This window comes from Gastrolobium bilobum, unplaced genomic scaffold (genome assembly GCF_033153095.1).
Source record: "Gastrolobium bilobum isolate Gb01-03AN ecotype WA unplaced genomic scaffold, APGP_CSIRO_Gbil_v1 utg18295, whole genome shotgun sequence".
Taxonomy (NCBI): Eukaryota; Viridiplantae; Streptophyta; class Magnoliopsida; order Fabales; family Fabaceae; genus Gastrolobium; species Gastrolobium bilobum.
This window is the reverse complement of record NW_026895292.1, coordinates 18,430-34,466: the sequence shown is the minus strand read 5'-3', so window position 1 is coordinate 34,466 and position 16,037 is coordinate 18,430. Positions and strand designations below refer to the sequence as shown.

The 16,037-nt window shown below is 36.0% G+C and overlaps 1 protein-coding gene across 1 annotated transcript; it reads right to left on the bottom strand.

Moving 5' to 3' along the window:
• Positions 1-14,699: 14,699 nt before the first annotated feature.
• Positions 14,700-15,317, bottom strand: LOC133304687 (uncharacterized). Its single transcript, XM_061504748.1, has one exon. The coding sequence runs from the start codon at positions 15,315-15,317 to the stop codon at positions 14,700-14,702; it is 618 nt and encodes a 205-aa protein (XP_061360732.1).
• Between the last annotated feature and the right edge of the window lie 720 nt (positions 15,318-16,037).

Here is a 16,037-nt window from a genome sequence, read left to right as displayed (position 1 = left end):
ATAAGTTATCTGCAGTAAGCCCAATATGACATCGTTTTGGAACGGAAATCATGGTATTTTTGTAATTTTAATTTATTTCAGAGTTATTATAGTCTTTATAATTATAATTTTCTAATCTTTCAATCCCAAAATGACGTCATTTTGGAAGTAAATGCAGATAACTTATCTAAAATAACTGCAGAAATATTTCTCTATATATATATATATATATATATATATATATATGGGCTTGATGTTTGTCATTTCAAATGACATAAGTTATGTCATTTTAGTAGAGAGATAGACATAGAAAATGGAAATCATGGGAGAGAGAAAGTGAGCGAGTTTTTTAATTTAAATTTTAAATAAAAAAATTTATTCTGTGTCTATCTCTCTCCTAAAATGACATAACTTTATGTCATTTAAAATGACAAACACTTTTCCCTATATATATGTGTGTGTGTGTGTGTGAAAAACATTTCTCAAACAGCTTGAGATAAGTTTATCTTCAGCTACCCCAAAACTACGTCGTTTTATTTATTTATTTTCTTATATTAATTGATTCACCCTTTGAATGGTTATGATTCCCTTTTTCTCTCTCTTCCTTTATCACCATTGATCCATCTTTGTACGGTTATTGTAACACCCCGTGTATACCCGGTTTGTTAACATGCCATCGTATTAAGCCACGCTTAATTAAATATGCAGAATATCTTTTTCTGTTCAATTATGACGTCATTATACTTAGCCAAGTTGATTACTTAACCATTTTCATAAAAACATCGCCTGTATGAATATTGCAAAAGACAGCTAACTGAAATACCTCATTAATTAATATCATAAATATGTCTCTAGTCACGGAACTACAACACGTAGGCCGAACCATCTAGTAGTTTATACAACACAGATAAACTTAAACAAAACGGAAATCAAAGTGGCATGGACAAACCATATGCTCCCCATATAAGGCACAAGCCCAACAGCAGTCTCAACTCAATAATCATAAATGACAGGGAACATAAACAACAACCAAGTCCACATCATGTCAGCATACAACATAATAACATGATAACAGCATAATCTAACTCAGCTCCGCCCTCCTGCCGCCAGAGGCATCAGCCCCCGAATTACCTGAACCTGAAATAAGCGTCCCCAAACGAACGTGGGGTGATATCTCTAAAGAAGAAATCTCAGTAAAACAAGGGGTCCTCAAGGATCTTTCACCCCAAGCTCACTTACATGTGCAATATAAGTTCAAAAGCAGTTTAACAATATAATTTCCAAAATAGTGAAATGCAGCATATAATCATGACATGTGTGTTAACTATTCTACTGATTAAAGAAGTGTAGGAATCCATAAACCCACACGGTACTAGCCATTCGCTGCACCCGCCCACAGGATCGCCCCCTGGCCTCCTGTAGGCGTAACACTACATACATATCATAAGCAATTGCACTTAACAGCTCCATAACATTTCAATAAAACAGTTCATGAAAACACATCATGCATACAACCATCCCCCCGTGGGAAATGGTGGAACCAAATAATGGCTAAACTGAGGACATGAAAGCTTACCTTGCAAGCTAACAATCCAATGTCAAGAGTCTCAAAGCCCAAACACAACAGTATCACAATCTGTTATGGACCAGTAATATATCAACAAACATACTCTACAAGCATACATCATAAAGACAACGCCTTTACTTTACGTTTTACGTCTTAGTTCAACTATTACAGAAGTTCAACTTCATCAATCTAGAGTCCACAAACCCCCAATAGCCTACTGCATGAACAGTGCAGCTACTGTTCTCCGAAATCCCAGAATATCCAGATATTTGTCGGGGACATATCCGGATATCCATATCCGGATATCATATCCGGATATCCATATCCGGATATTTCGCGACAGACAGCAGCTTCTGCATTCACGAAGATATCCATCCAAGGTACCATTTTTAACACTTTAAAACGTCAAAGCATGCATTTCTATGCACAATGTGCATCTTTTAGCAAATAAATTAATTTATAGTTAGGCGATGCTACCCACAACATCATTGACTAATTGAAAATTAGGAAAACTGCTGTAGTTTAGAATTAAAATAAGAGAAAGATAATATAACAACTATTCTGTCCTTGAGACAGAGATGTCCAGCCCAATAGGCTGGTAGGTTTATCTTGGATCTAGTGCCCTCTCCAAAGTATTTATTAATGAGATACCCTTGAGTCAAGCAGATTATTGTGCACAGAATACTATAACAGCGTTAGCCAATGAGGTGTGTGTGCGCACAGTGTGTAACACCCTCCCTTGTATGCATCCAAGAGAGTTGTTTGCTAAGAGGAATTAGAGTTTTTTACATCATTTTAATGTTCCTAATAAAAGCTATTAGTTGAAACCAAGTTCCTTACAAAAAATCAGAGTATATTTCTTAAGTTGCTGAAAATATTATTTTCCTGGCAGACCTTGTTGTCTTTAAAAAATCGTATAAAATCAGTTTTGATGATTCAAAAAAATATTCCATATAATCTAGAAAGAGCACGTCTGGGGCTTCGCGTGCATATAAAATAATAGTAAATCGGAGTTCGTTTGCCCCTTGTAACGTAACTCGCAAAGTGCTCGCAAAACTGTTTGAAAATCAGCACTTAATAAAACGTCAGAAATTATTTTCGCAAAACGTTTCTAGAACTTGTTTCCAAGGTACTTGCTGATCATAAAAGTCTGAAAACAGTAATAAAATCATAGTTCCACAGTAATCCAAACTTCTCAAATTAATACAGTGATCCATCAAATAAACAGCAACAACAAAAGTCCAAACAGCAGCACATAACAACAAATATCCATAAAATCTTGTCCTCAAATGCTTTTGCGTCCTCGTGCAATTTTACAAAAATTGCAGCCCCAAAGGGGTGAGAAAAATTCCAGTAGTGTGATAGCAAAACCAATAATGCAACAGTATTAAATTAAGCACACAATTATAAAACAGTCGCATCAACATTTTATTTTCCTGATAAATCTTAACATTTCATAGTGCGTATATAACGCCATCATAAAGTACGTCATAGCACCATCGTGCACGTACAACATACACAGTGGATATTCCATAATGGCTCCCTCAAAGGTGAATTACAACTGTGGCCTATGCGGACGGAACCCAAGTGTCCCATACCCTGGTATCGAAGGGATGCCTATATGATGCGTGCTCAAACGAATGCATATTTATATAGATATTATTATTAGCCAATGCAACATGAAATTTATGCACGTATGCCATGCTATGCTTTCACACGTCAACAGAAAAACGGATACGGTATGATGTAATTGTGCACGACTAAATCATCAGTATCATAACATATTCTTCAAGCTGCCATATAACAGTTTAACCTCATAACAAAATTACGATCAAGACATAGGCAGAATACTTTCATCATAAATGGCAGAAGAATTGTTAGGCACATGTGGCAACATGTCACAATTTTATACACTAGTTAATAGTCATATTAGGTAATACCACCTAACACTTACCTCGCTCGTCACAAAATAAGTTACCAGGCAGCAACTAAGATGGTCCAAAGTCTCACAAAATATGCGCACCTAAACAGAGGCATTATTAATCAGAATCGTTTGCTGCATAAAGACTTATACACAGTAACGTTTTTACTCCTTTCTACCCCAAAACCCAATTGGTTTTCCAAGGCTCTTTTACCAACAACATTCTAATTTCAATAACAATTTTCTAACGTTGAACAATGACTTAATCAACCCAAACAGAATCGGTTTTTAGCACATAAAGGATCCTCACGAATAAATTATGCAATTTTTACTTTGCTACTCAAATGTGCGCAAAGAGAACCTATTACCATGCTGTCTATATAAATTAATTGAGACTTAGTACACATCTGGGCTCAAAACAGAATTTGTTTTAAGTATATATTGGCTCAAGACATTTATTCGAAATTTTGTTCGACAAGACCAAGTGTACGTGGAGGAAACCTAAGCTTATACTATGCACTTAATTTAAATAAGGCTTAGTTCATAACAATATTTACCAAGTCAGAATCAAGTTTATCTACACCAAACACCAAGGATAATTTATTTCAAGAACTCTCCTAGCCCATGCATGGTGCGCTACAAAAATGGGGTCTAGGCATGCTGTTTTATTAATTTGATTTATATCACAACCAACAACCCCAAAATTTATTAAGAGAACATTCATAAGTTTATTTCTCAAGCTTTCAATCTAGAGTCTAGTGATTTATTAAGACAAAATTTTCAAGAGTTATATTTTCCAAACACAACTTGCTAAGAGAGGTGCATACAGTAGAAGGTCAAGGCTTCTAACAAAACAAGAGGATAATCAAGCTCTCCTAAAAATTCTCTAGGACCGTACAACAAAGACACCAAGGAAGGGAAAATTAGTTACTGTTCTTGGTTCTAAACACCAAAGCTCTCAATCAGCCAAAAGGGGGGGTCTATCCTTCCTCTCCAACGTTCCAAAGTTCCTAACCCACGCGTATTCAACGGAGGGCTGACTCAACCGAACAAAACCTTAGTCAATCGACATAACCATCCATGAGGACTGATTCGAGTGAAGAGAGGGATACGATACAAGAAAAATAGCTCACCTTCTTATGTGAACCTTCGGCTGAACCAAAGAACAAAGAGAAGATGTTTGAATAATTTCGTTCCTTACTCAAGTAGCACACGGTTCTACTAAGATGAGGGAAAGGAATGGGAAATGGCAACACAACTCGGTTGGGGTTGCTGTATGGTGAGGGTTACAGTTTTAAGGAGATGAGGGGAAAAACATGTGGCTGAGTCTTATTTCAAAAAGGGGAATCAGGGTTCAAGGTTGTTCTTCTTCTTCTTCAAGAGTGTGCACAAGGGAAGAAGATGAGTAGGAATAAAAGTGGCTGTAAGGGTTCTGTCTCTGTTTCAATATTCCAAGTTCAACCTATCTCTTCTACAACATCAGCGCATATAGAATGAACGGGTGAGGGGTTAAAGAGCTGATTTAAAGGCTAAGCAAATCAGAAAATGTCTAAGTCTTTCTTCTCTCTCCAGCGCATGAGAGGGTGAGAATGAGTGAGATATTTTCAGCCAATAACATAACATGCAACTGCATCCCTCTACTCCTATAGGATGCATGTCTTAAAGTTGAGTAAATTTGAATTAAAGCTGAATGGGTTATAAAAGTAACAAGTCATCAGCCCTCTTTTCTGCCCAAGGCAGCGCATTGTACAAGGAAGATAAGGGCTGAGTTGTTTGCCATGTGTAATTTCTACCCAATTGAGAACTGCCTTGTTGGATCACTAGGAGAAGGTAAGATTAGGGCATGGTGCAAAGGAGCTTGGGCTGACTTATGGATACTCCCTAAGGCCCGAAAGGTTCGGCCAAGTAGACTTGGGAGATCAAAAATATACAAGCCCAAATGTTGCTAACTTAAGCACTCACCCATAAAATAATGGTTTCCCGAGCCTTTCAAATATTTTTAAATCTTTAAATATATCATTATTAATTTGTTTCTACCTCTTCCAACGAAGGTCTCACACGCCTAAAATAATTTCTCACTTATTCTAATAATTCACATAATTTCCTAACTCAAAATTAATTCCCTACTAGTAACCATGCAAATCGAAGTCCAACAATTAATATATATATATATATATATATATATATATAATTCGAATTTCCACACATGCAATCTTATGCCTTATCGTATTTTATGTATTTTTCTTTGTTACGTGGGATGTTACACAGTGACAGCATAACAGTAAGAGAGAGAGAGAGCCTCCCGTACCTTTAGGGTTTACCTTGTATTTATAGAGGTTACCTATGGGTAGTGTGGATGGGCCTTTGGTGCCTCTGGTGAGGGCCTATGCCTGCTTGCTATGCTGTCGTATTAGGATTAGTATCCTTGATGGATATCTATCCCTTGTTAATATCAATCTGTATCTTGGATTGCCCCTTGTTAGGCTTACCACTTAATGAGCCCATTATATGGGTCTATAACAACAACCAAATAGTGTTATTATTAATATTAATACCAATCAATCTTATCGTTAGATCGATTATGTTGATCCAACGGTTATATTTATTTCCATCTTTGTAATATGATTTCTGATATTTAATATTTATTTTTACCTTTATATGGTTATGATTCTCCTATTTAATGCTTTCACATTAAATATGGGGAATCATAACCATACAAAGATGGAAATAAATATAACCATTTACCAAAAAAAAAGAAATAAATATAACCGTTGGATTAACATAATCGATCTAACATTGAAATTGATTGGTAGTAACATTGATAGTAACACTAATTGGTTGTTACAATATTCTATCCCTTAAAATAATACTATTTTGTAATTTCTTAAATAATTTATATCCATTTTTTCTAGCCACCAAAATTAACAAGCATCACTATAACAAATATGCTAACGTATATTTGTCGAATTAAAAGGAATTTTTTTTAAGTAGACAAATAAAAGGAATTTTAGGACACTGTGCTACAATCAATTTACCTCCCTATTATTGAAAAAGGGGGTGATTTGAGAAATTAAAAACAACCTCTCCTAATAACAAATGAGGATGTTAAGATATATAGTCCAACATTGGTTGTATGAGCAACTAATGTGGCCTTTATAAGACCCTTGCGCACTCCCACCCTTTGAGCTAGCTTTTAGGGCGGTGTATCCAAGGTTCTTTACATGGTATTAGAGCCACATGTCCTGGGTTTGAACCTCGCCCCCCCACTTTCTCTTGTTGAATTTTTTAGCACAGATAGGCTGGGCCTGTTGCATCATCCACTCTTCAAGCCCAATGGGCTCTCGTGTGAGGGGGCGTGTTGAGATATATAGTCCCATGTGGAGTTTATAAGGCCTTGAGCACTCCCACCCTTTGAGGTAGCTTTTGGGGTGGTGTATCCCAAGGTTCTTTACATGGTATCAAAGTCTCGTGTCCCGGGTTCGATCCTCGCCGCCCCCACTTTCTCTAGTGGAATTTCTTTAGCACAGGTAGGCTGGGCCTGTTGCATCATCCACTCTTGTGTGAGGGGGCGTGTTGAAATATATAGTCCCACATTGGTTGTATGAGCAACTAATGTGGAGTTTATAAGGCCTTGGGAACTCCCACCCTTTGAGCTAGCTTTTGAGGTGGTGTATCCCAAGGTTCTTTACATGTATCAAAGCCTCGTGTCCCGGGTTCGTTCCTCGCCGCCCCTCACTTTCTTTCAAGTGGAATTTCTTTGTTCGCACAGGTAGGTGGGCCTATGCATTGTCCACTCTTCAAGCCCAGTGGGCTCTCGTGTGAGGAGGCGTGTTGAGATATATAAAATCATTAATATAACCTCACCCAATAGCTTAAGCTTTTGGGTTGAATTGGTTCTTTACATTATCCCAAGGTTCTTTACATGGTATCAGAGCCTTCGTGTCCCGGTTATCCCAAGGTTCTTTACATGGTATCAGAGTCTCGTGTCGTGTCCCGGGTTCAATCCTCGTCGCCCCCCACTTTCTTTCAAGTGGAATTTCTTTCTTCGCACAGGTAGGTGGGCCTGTGCATTGTCCACTCTTCAAGCTCAATGATTTCTCGTGTGAGGGGGCGTGTTGAGATACATAGTCCCACATTGGTTGTATGAGCAACTAATGTGGCCTTTATAAGACCCTTGGGCACTCCCACCCTTTGAGCTAGCTTTTGGGGTGGTGTATCCAAGGTTCTTTACAAAGGATATGCAGAATTTAGGTACTTAAATTATTTAATTTGTGTAGTTTTTCTTCAAAAATAATAATAATAATAATAATAATAATAATAATAATAATAATAATATCACTCTTATGGACCTAAATCTTTGAGCTTCATACCTTTCCAAGGCCAAGGATCTTTTATTTTTTAATGCATTAAAACTTTTTTTTTTTTAAAAATATTTTCATAAGATAAGAAGGAGCTTTGTGGGTATCACAAAACTTATTGGTATTATAAAATTTTCGAAATTTTTTAATAAAAATTCGAAAGGCCATAACTTTTGACTCGGGTGTTCGAATTAGGTATTTTTTTTTATTTCACATAACTTTTCGAGAGCTACGTGTTGAAAAAAAATTGTAGAATTTTTTTTGAATATATACTCGAGTACATGCTCGTAAACAGCAAATACTCGAGTATCGGAGTCATATAGTCGAGTATATGTTAATGAGACTTGATATACTCAAGTATATGGTTATATACTCGAGTATATTGGTCGCTCAACGATCAAACCAGGGTAGATTGATGTATAAGTTTAGAACGGGGTTAAAGTGATAATTTTTAAATTAAAAAGGGCAAAATAGTCAAATAGCCCTCTTTATACCCTAAACTAAGTTTTTTTTGTACATATTTATGTTCATGTGGCATTGTTTTTAAAAATTTATGCCTATTTACTTTGTCATTCCCAAAATCCACAAAGGAAGCATTTTTTTGGAATTTTTTTTGACTAAATCCCCTTCGAAATTTGTCAGCGCTTAGATATCAAAAAGTTATGCGAAATAAAAAAAAATTCCAATTCAGACAACTGAGTCAAAAGTTATGTACTTTCAAAAGTTTACACCATTTTAATTAAGACATAAAAAGCTTGGATGGATATTATCCTCAATTTTATAATGTGCAAAAGTTTACACCGTAAAGGGCATAAAGTTTACACTTGTGTGCTCGATACCCCTATTTTTCCTTTTAATTTCCATTTGTTATTAAGCATGCCAATGTTCATGTCATTCATTTCAGCATTTAAAGCATTCATGCCTTGGGATTTTTTATTTTTCATTCTTTAATATATTGCTATGTTGTAATGTTGCACTTGCCATGGTGAGGAATGCGTTGAAGAGATTTTTGATAGGTGAAATACTTCTGAAGAAGTCGTAGAACTTTATAGCTTTAGCCTACTCCGTTGAAATAACAAAGCTTTGAAATTTCTTCAGATGAGTGAGCAGCAACATAATAGGTAAGATCCTCTATTGGTTTCCCTTTTTGTTCTTTGAATATTAAACATATTTTGAGTTAAAAGTCTATTCAGCTTATAATCCGGAATAACAAAAATAACCTTGTTTGTAGCTGGATATTATATACGAACAGGTGACATAATAAACATTAGCTGATGAATGTTTGTTTAGGCTGCAATTGTTTTGATACTTGATCTTTTGAGATTTGTGTTTGTTAGAGAAATATAAAAGTATTAATTAACCTCACCCAACAGCTTATATTTTTTGGTTAAAATGGTTTATTACATGCTATTAGAGCTGATATAATTAAGTGGTCATGAGTTCGATCCTAACTGCCTTTATTTTATTAATAAAAAAATTAAATATAATGGAATTTATTAGTACAAGTAGATTGGATCTAATAAATCATCAATCCTTCAAATCCAATATATTTTTGTGTGAGGGGCGTGTTGGGTAAATATAAAACTATTAATTAATCTCACTCAATAACTTAAAGTTTATAGATTAAATTGATTCTTTATAACGTTGTTTCTTTGAGGTATTTGGAGGCTGGTTTAAAGTTAATGGCAGGCATGGCTTGAGTTTGTGTTACAATTTCCTCCTTTAGGTAATGTAGTTTACTATGTAGCATCTATTGTGCATAAATGCATATTGATATTTTAAATACTAGGGTATTTTTTAGCTTTTTTATTTTATTTTATGTTTTACATGGAATAATGAGTCAGATAATATTGCAGCAAAAGCAAATATGGTTTCATTATCATGGCTGTGGATGTTAAGTTTGGAATTTTGGCTACTCATTTAGTCCCTTGAAGTTTATTGCTCTACCCTTTTTCTTTTCTTTGCTTCCTTTGGAAGGGGCTACGTATAATTTTGGGTTCTGGCGCATAACATAGAAATTATGCGGAAGGAATTTTGAGAACATAATATGAATTAGTATATAGAAAAAGTGTGTATCATTTTAAAAGATGTAAAGTTGTGTCATTTTAAGTGAGAGAAAGAGATAGATAAAGGAGGAGAGAGTGAATAAAAAAATATAAATGTGTGGGTCCCACCTCTTTGTGAGAGTGAAATGACACAAATTGTATCATTTAAAAGGACAAATATTTTTTCCTTAATATATACCAGTTAACTTTTTCAACGTGAAACTCATTAGTTGAATCAATAATCTATCATTTAATATCTTGATTGAGTTGATGACCAAACCAGATTTAATAATATCGATTCATTGTATTGTTTTAATTTTTTTTTTTTGGTAATCTATTGTTTTAAACTTTTTTTTTTTGACTTTTAATAATACTGATTCATTGTATTGTTTTATTCTTATTAATTATAATAATTATGTGACGTGAAAAAAGAGAAAATTATGTTTTGCTTTACACTTTAATTCGGTCTTTTCTCTCTCTCAAACAACGAAATCTAAAGGTGTCAAACGTATTTTTTTTTTTAAAATAGTAACCTCTTTAAAATTATTCATTTTTAATAATAATTATTGTATTGTTTTATTCTTATTAATTATAATTATTCATTTTTTTTTAAAATAGTAACCTCTTTAAAAATCTATAAAAAAATAAATATTTTAAACGTATTTTTTAAAAAAATATTAGCCAAACATACATGTAAGCCATTGTGCTTTCTTATATATGGCTAAAATCTAAATAAGTAAAAATTATCAAAATTATATAATATACCAAAATGGGCTTGTTTTGCAGATGTGTGTAAAATACTATTCCACGTGGCACCCTGCATGACATCACATGAAATAGCATTTCTCCTTTTAAAAAAGGGAAATACTTTTCTTATGTTGTAGAAAAATAATTATCTCATGTTGTAGAATTAAAATTACAAGTGGAACCCACAGATAAGATGAGAGAGAAAAAAGAGTTATGGGACCCAACCCTTTTGTTTGTATAGGAATATTATTTATCTTATGTAAAATGAGATATATTAGAAGAGAATATTGAGAGAATTTGTTACTAATTTCATTCTGAAAATCTCATCTGTATGTGTACATGGAGCAGGGCTCTTATATCACTCACTGAGTAACAGAAAAGAAAGAGAAAAGATAACAAACTGCACTAAAGGGTGTGTGTGGTGCATATGGCACATGGGCCCAATAACAGAACACCTATACATCAGCAACTAACTATTAAAAATAATAAAATTGTATATTCTAATACTCCCCCTCAAGATGGAGAGTGGATATTGTGCACTTCCATCTTGGAAAGCAGAGAAGAACACTGAGCAGGATGCAATGCTTTAGTGAGAATGTCAGCCAACTGTTGTGCAGAAGCAATTGGAAAGGTTTGAAGGCAGTCGTGAACAATTTGTTGTCGAACCAAGTGGCAGTCAATTTCAATGTGCTTTGTTCTTTCATGAAACACAAGATTGGCAGCTATAAGGAGGGTAGCAACATTATCACAAAATAGATGAGCAGCAGTAGGATGATTAATGTGAAAATCTCTAAGTAAGGAGAATAACCAAATGAGTACACATGTTGCAGCAGCCATGGACCTATATTCAGATTCAGCTGATGATTTGGACACAGTAGCTTGTTCTTTTTGATTTCCAACTGATGAGTGAATTGCCCAGGAAAACATAAAAACCAGAGACAGATCTTCTGGTATCAGGGCAAGAAGCCCAATCTGAATCAAAGAAGGCATTTAACTGAATTTTTGATGAAGAAGAAAACAATAAGCCTTGACCTGGAGTACCCTTTAAATAGGCCAATACTCTGTAAACAGTAGCAAGGTGAGGAGCTCTAGGAGCAGACATGAATTGACTTAGATGATTAACCGTGTAACAAATATCAGGTCGAGTTATTGTTAAGTACAATAAGCGACCAATCAGTCTTCTATATTGAGATGGATCAGGAAGAAGATCACCATTGGTGGATGATAGCTTGAGATTAGGCTCCATGGGTGTAGACTTTGGTTTACAGCCAAGGTAGCCAGCATCAGAGAGAATTTGTAATGTGTAATGACGTTGACAGATGGATATACCAACAGAAGATCGAGCAACTTCAATACCAAGGAAGTATTTCAAGGAACCTAGATTTTTTAATTTGAATTTGCTGTCTAGAAAAGATGTAAGATGATGGACCTGATCAGAATTGTTGGAGGCTACTAGTATGTCATCAACATAGACTAAAACAGCAACAAAAGAGTCATTTGAATGTTTGGTGAATAAAGAATGATCAGTCTGTGAATGAGAAAAACCAAAGGATAAAAGGATTGAAGAGAACTTAGCAAACCATTGGCGAGAAGCCTGTTTTAAACCATACAGTGACTTGTGAAGCTTGCAAACAACATTGGATGGTAGTAGCTCCCCCTGTGTAGGATAGCCTGGTGGCAGAGACATCTAGTTGAATTAGATGCCAATTATGTATGGCAACAAGAGCAAGGAGAAGGCGGACTGTTGTAATTTTTACAACAGGAGAATAGGTCTCCATGTAATCTAGGCCTTCTAGTTAAGTGAATCCTTTAGCAACCAAACGAGCTTTATACCGCTCAAGAGATCCATCAGAGTTGTACTTGACTCGATACATCCACTTACAATCAACATGATGTTTACCTGCAGGGAGAGAGACAATGGACCAGGTCTGATTATCTTTAAGAGCAATGATTTCTGCATCCATGGCATCACACCATTCGGGTAATTGAGAGGCTTCAGCATATGATGAGGGTTCAAAATAGGAGGAGATATTGTTAATTAAGGTAAGGTGGGAAGGTTTTATTATGGAGTATGATAAATGGGCTGAAATGGGATGTATGGTAGAAGTGGAGCAAACAAAATCTGAGAGATGTGGTGGAGGCCATTTGGTGCGAGATGGTCTAGTGGGATGATGATCAGAGGCTTCAGTAGTAATATTTGAAGGATCAGAATTTGACACATAAGGTAAAGAAGTTAAAGGAGTGGAAAAAAATTTGGATGAGACAAAGGGAAAAATTAATTCATGAAATACAACATCCCTAGAGATGACAATTTGATTCGTAGACAAATCAAGAAGTTTGTAAGCCTTGTATCCAGGGGGATATCCCAGGAAGACAACAGAAGAAGAGCGAGGAGAAAACTTGTGACTGACCCGAGACAAAGTGGAATAAAAACATAAACACCCAAAGTTACGAAGATGAGTATAGGATGGAGGTTTGTGGGAGAGAAGTTCAAAAGGAGTTTTATTATGAAGAAGTGGGGATGAAATACGGTTAATCAGATAAACCGCAGTAAGAACGCAATCGGACCAGTATGCTAGAGGAATATGGGATTGGAAATGCAGGGCACGGGCAACATTAAGAATATGTTGATGTTTGCACTCAACAACAGAGTTTTGTTGAGGGCTTTCAACACAAGAATGAAATATTTGAATGCCTTTAGAAGAATAAAATTTAGGAAGATTGAACTCAGGGGCATTATCACATCGAATGGACTTTATAGGAGATGAGTACTGAGTAAAAATCAAATTAAAAAAAGAAGGGGAAAATGTGGAAAATTTATTTTTCAAGAAATGAACCCTTGAAAACCGTGTAGCATCATCAACGATGGTCAGAAAATATTTATCACCAGAAACAGAAATGGGGTTAAATGGGCCCCAAATATCACAGTGTATTAAACTAAAAGCATTTGAAGACATTTGAGGATTTAAAATGAATGGTAATTTTTTTCGCTTAGATAAAGGACAAACAGAACATGGTGTATGTGATAAAGTGTCTGTAAAATGCAAGGTATTTTTCATTGATTGTAAAAGGGAAGGGGATGGATGGCCCAAACGAGTGTGCCATAGTACAGAAGAAGGAAAATTAGTAGAAGAGCAAAGGGGATGGGGGACATCTGAAATGGGGTAAAAGTTTCAAGAATCAAAAAAATATAAGTCACCCGTGCGCCTAGCAATCCCAATCGTCTTGTGAGTTGTAGCATCCCGGAGAAGACAAAAGGAACCGAAAAAAAGAGCAACAATGTTAGAATCCCGTGTAAGAGCACTAACAGAGATGAGATTTAGTGTAAAGGATGGAACTAAAATAACATGATGCAAAATTAACGATGAAGAAAGAGGGACATCTCCAATAGAAGAAATCGGGATGCTAGAACCATTAGGAAGAGAAATAAAGGCAGAAGAAGAAGGAAAGGAACGATGAGAAAGAAGAGAAGAAAGGTAGGTGACATGGTGTATGGCATCAGTATCAAGTACCCAAAAATTCGATGAAATGGAGGAGGAAATCTTACCACTGAAGCTTGCGATCATGGGATTTGCAGTAGAGGAGGTAGCAGATGGAAAATCGGACGAGGATGTAGCGGTGGTGGGATCAGGATATTTTGTGAGAAGGGAAAGTAGTTGGTTGTACTGAGTGGGAGTGATGGGATCGTGTTGTGGAGAATGAATAGGTTGGGATGTGGTCATATGAATTTGTGCCTGGTGTTGGGATGGGCCAGATAGGGGTCTAGGGCTTCTGGGTTTGTAACCCGGAGGAAAATCATGGAGATTGAAACATTTATCACGTACGTGGCCCAATTCTGGCAGTGAGTGCAATAAGGACGAGAGTGTCGTGGGGCTGAGACGGCGGCAGTGACTGGCGATGAAGCCATAACAGAACTTGCAGGAGCACTAGATGATGTATTCACCATCGGAGTATCAAGAGATGGTTGGAAAATGGGTGTGATTTGTCACTGATGTTCCTCTTGTATGACCAAGGAGAAGACGTGAGACAATGGAGGCAGTGGTTCCATGAGTAAGATCTGTGCTCTGATTGAAGAGAATGAGTCATTTAACCCCATTAAAAATTGCATTGCATAATCTTGTTGTTGGGAGATTGATAAATACGAAAGCACCGCAAGTGCAATTGAAATTAGGAGAATAATCTTGGAGTTCATCCCAGAGAATTTTCAGCTTTGTGTAATAAGTGTTGACATCAAGACTCCCCTGATGCAACGAAGAGATTTGCTGCTTTAATTGAAATATTCGTGGTCCGTTGGCTTGATGAAATCTCACACGAAGATCCTCCCATAAATCATATGCTGTGGAAAAATACATAAGGCTATCAACAATCTCTTTTGAGACAGAATTGAGAAGCCATGATGTTACCATAGAGTTGCATTGGTTCCAAGCTGCAAATAAAAGTTCAGAAGCTTCAGGTCGAAGAAGGCTGCCATCAACGAAACACACTTTGTTATTGGTAGTAAGAGCAATAAGCATTACTCGATTCCAGGAGTTAAAATTGGGACCACTAAGGGAGTGGGTAACCAGAATAAGACCAGAATGATCACCATTCTGAAGGTAGTAAGGACTTGCAGAATCCTCCATAGGAGTAGAGGAAGGAGTGGCGTTAGTAGCGGAAGAATTGGATGAGGTAGGGATGGTGTTTTTGCCACCACGAGCCATGAAGAGAGGCTCGGAGGTCAAATAAATTCATCTGATACCATATTAGAAGAGAATATTGAGAGAATTTGTTACTGATTTCATTCTGAAAATCTCATATGTATCTGTATATGGAGCAGGGCTCTTATATCACTCACTGTGTAAGAGAAAAGAAAGAGAAAAGATAACAAACTGCACTAAAGAGTGTGTGTGGTGCGTATGGCACATGGGCCTAATAACAGAACACCATACATCAGCAACTAACTATTAAAAATAATAAAATTGTATATTCTAATAAGATAAAGATAACCCTTTAAAAAATTGCTATAGTGCCATGCGGATTGTGTTTGGGTAAGACATTGGTCCATATGCATTTTATGAGAAGTCACATGGATCTATATCTTGCTTATATGTATTCAATGGATTAATATCTTGCCATAAAAAAAGTCGGCTTATTTAACCCTCTTTCAAAAGATAGCCCAACCCACTTTCAATAATGATGCCATAGGAGTGCCGACATTTTTTTTTTAAGAAATATTCTAATCGATTCATCGCTTCGTAACTAGTCTGATTTGGAACAGGTTTAGAATTAAGGCTTTAAATCCCTCTCAATGATGATACTGAGAATGATCGAACACATATTCTCACCCATACTTACTCAACTCTCATACGCCAATTGAGCTATCACCATTTGATAGTGCTGGCATTTTATAATATGTAGATAGAGTAGCGTATTCTCTTATG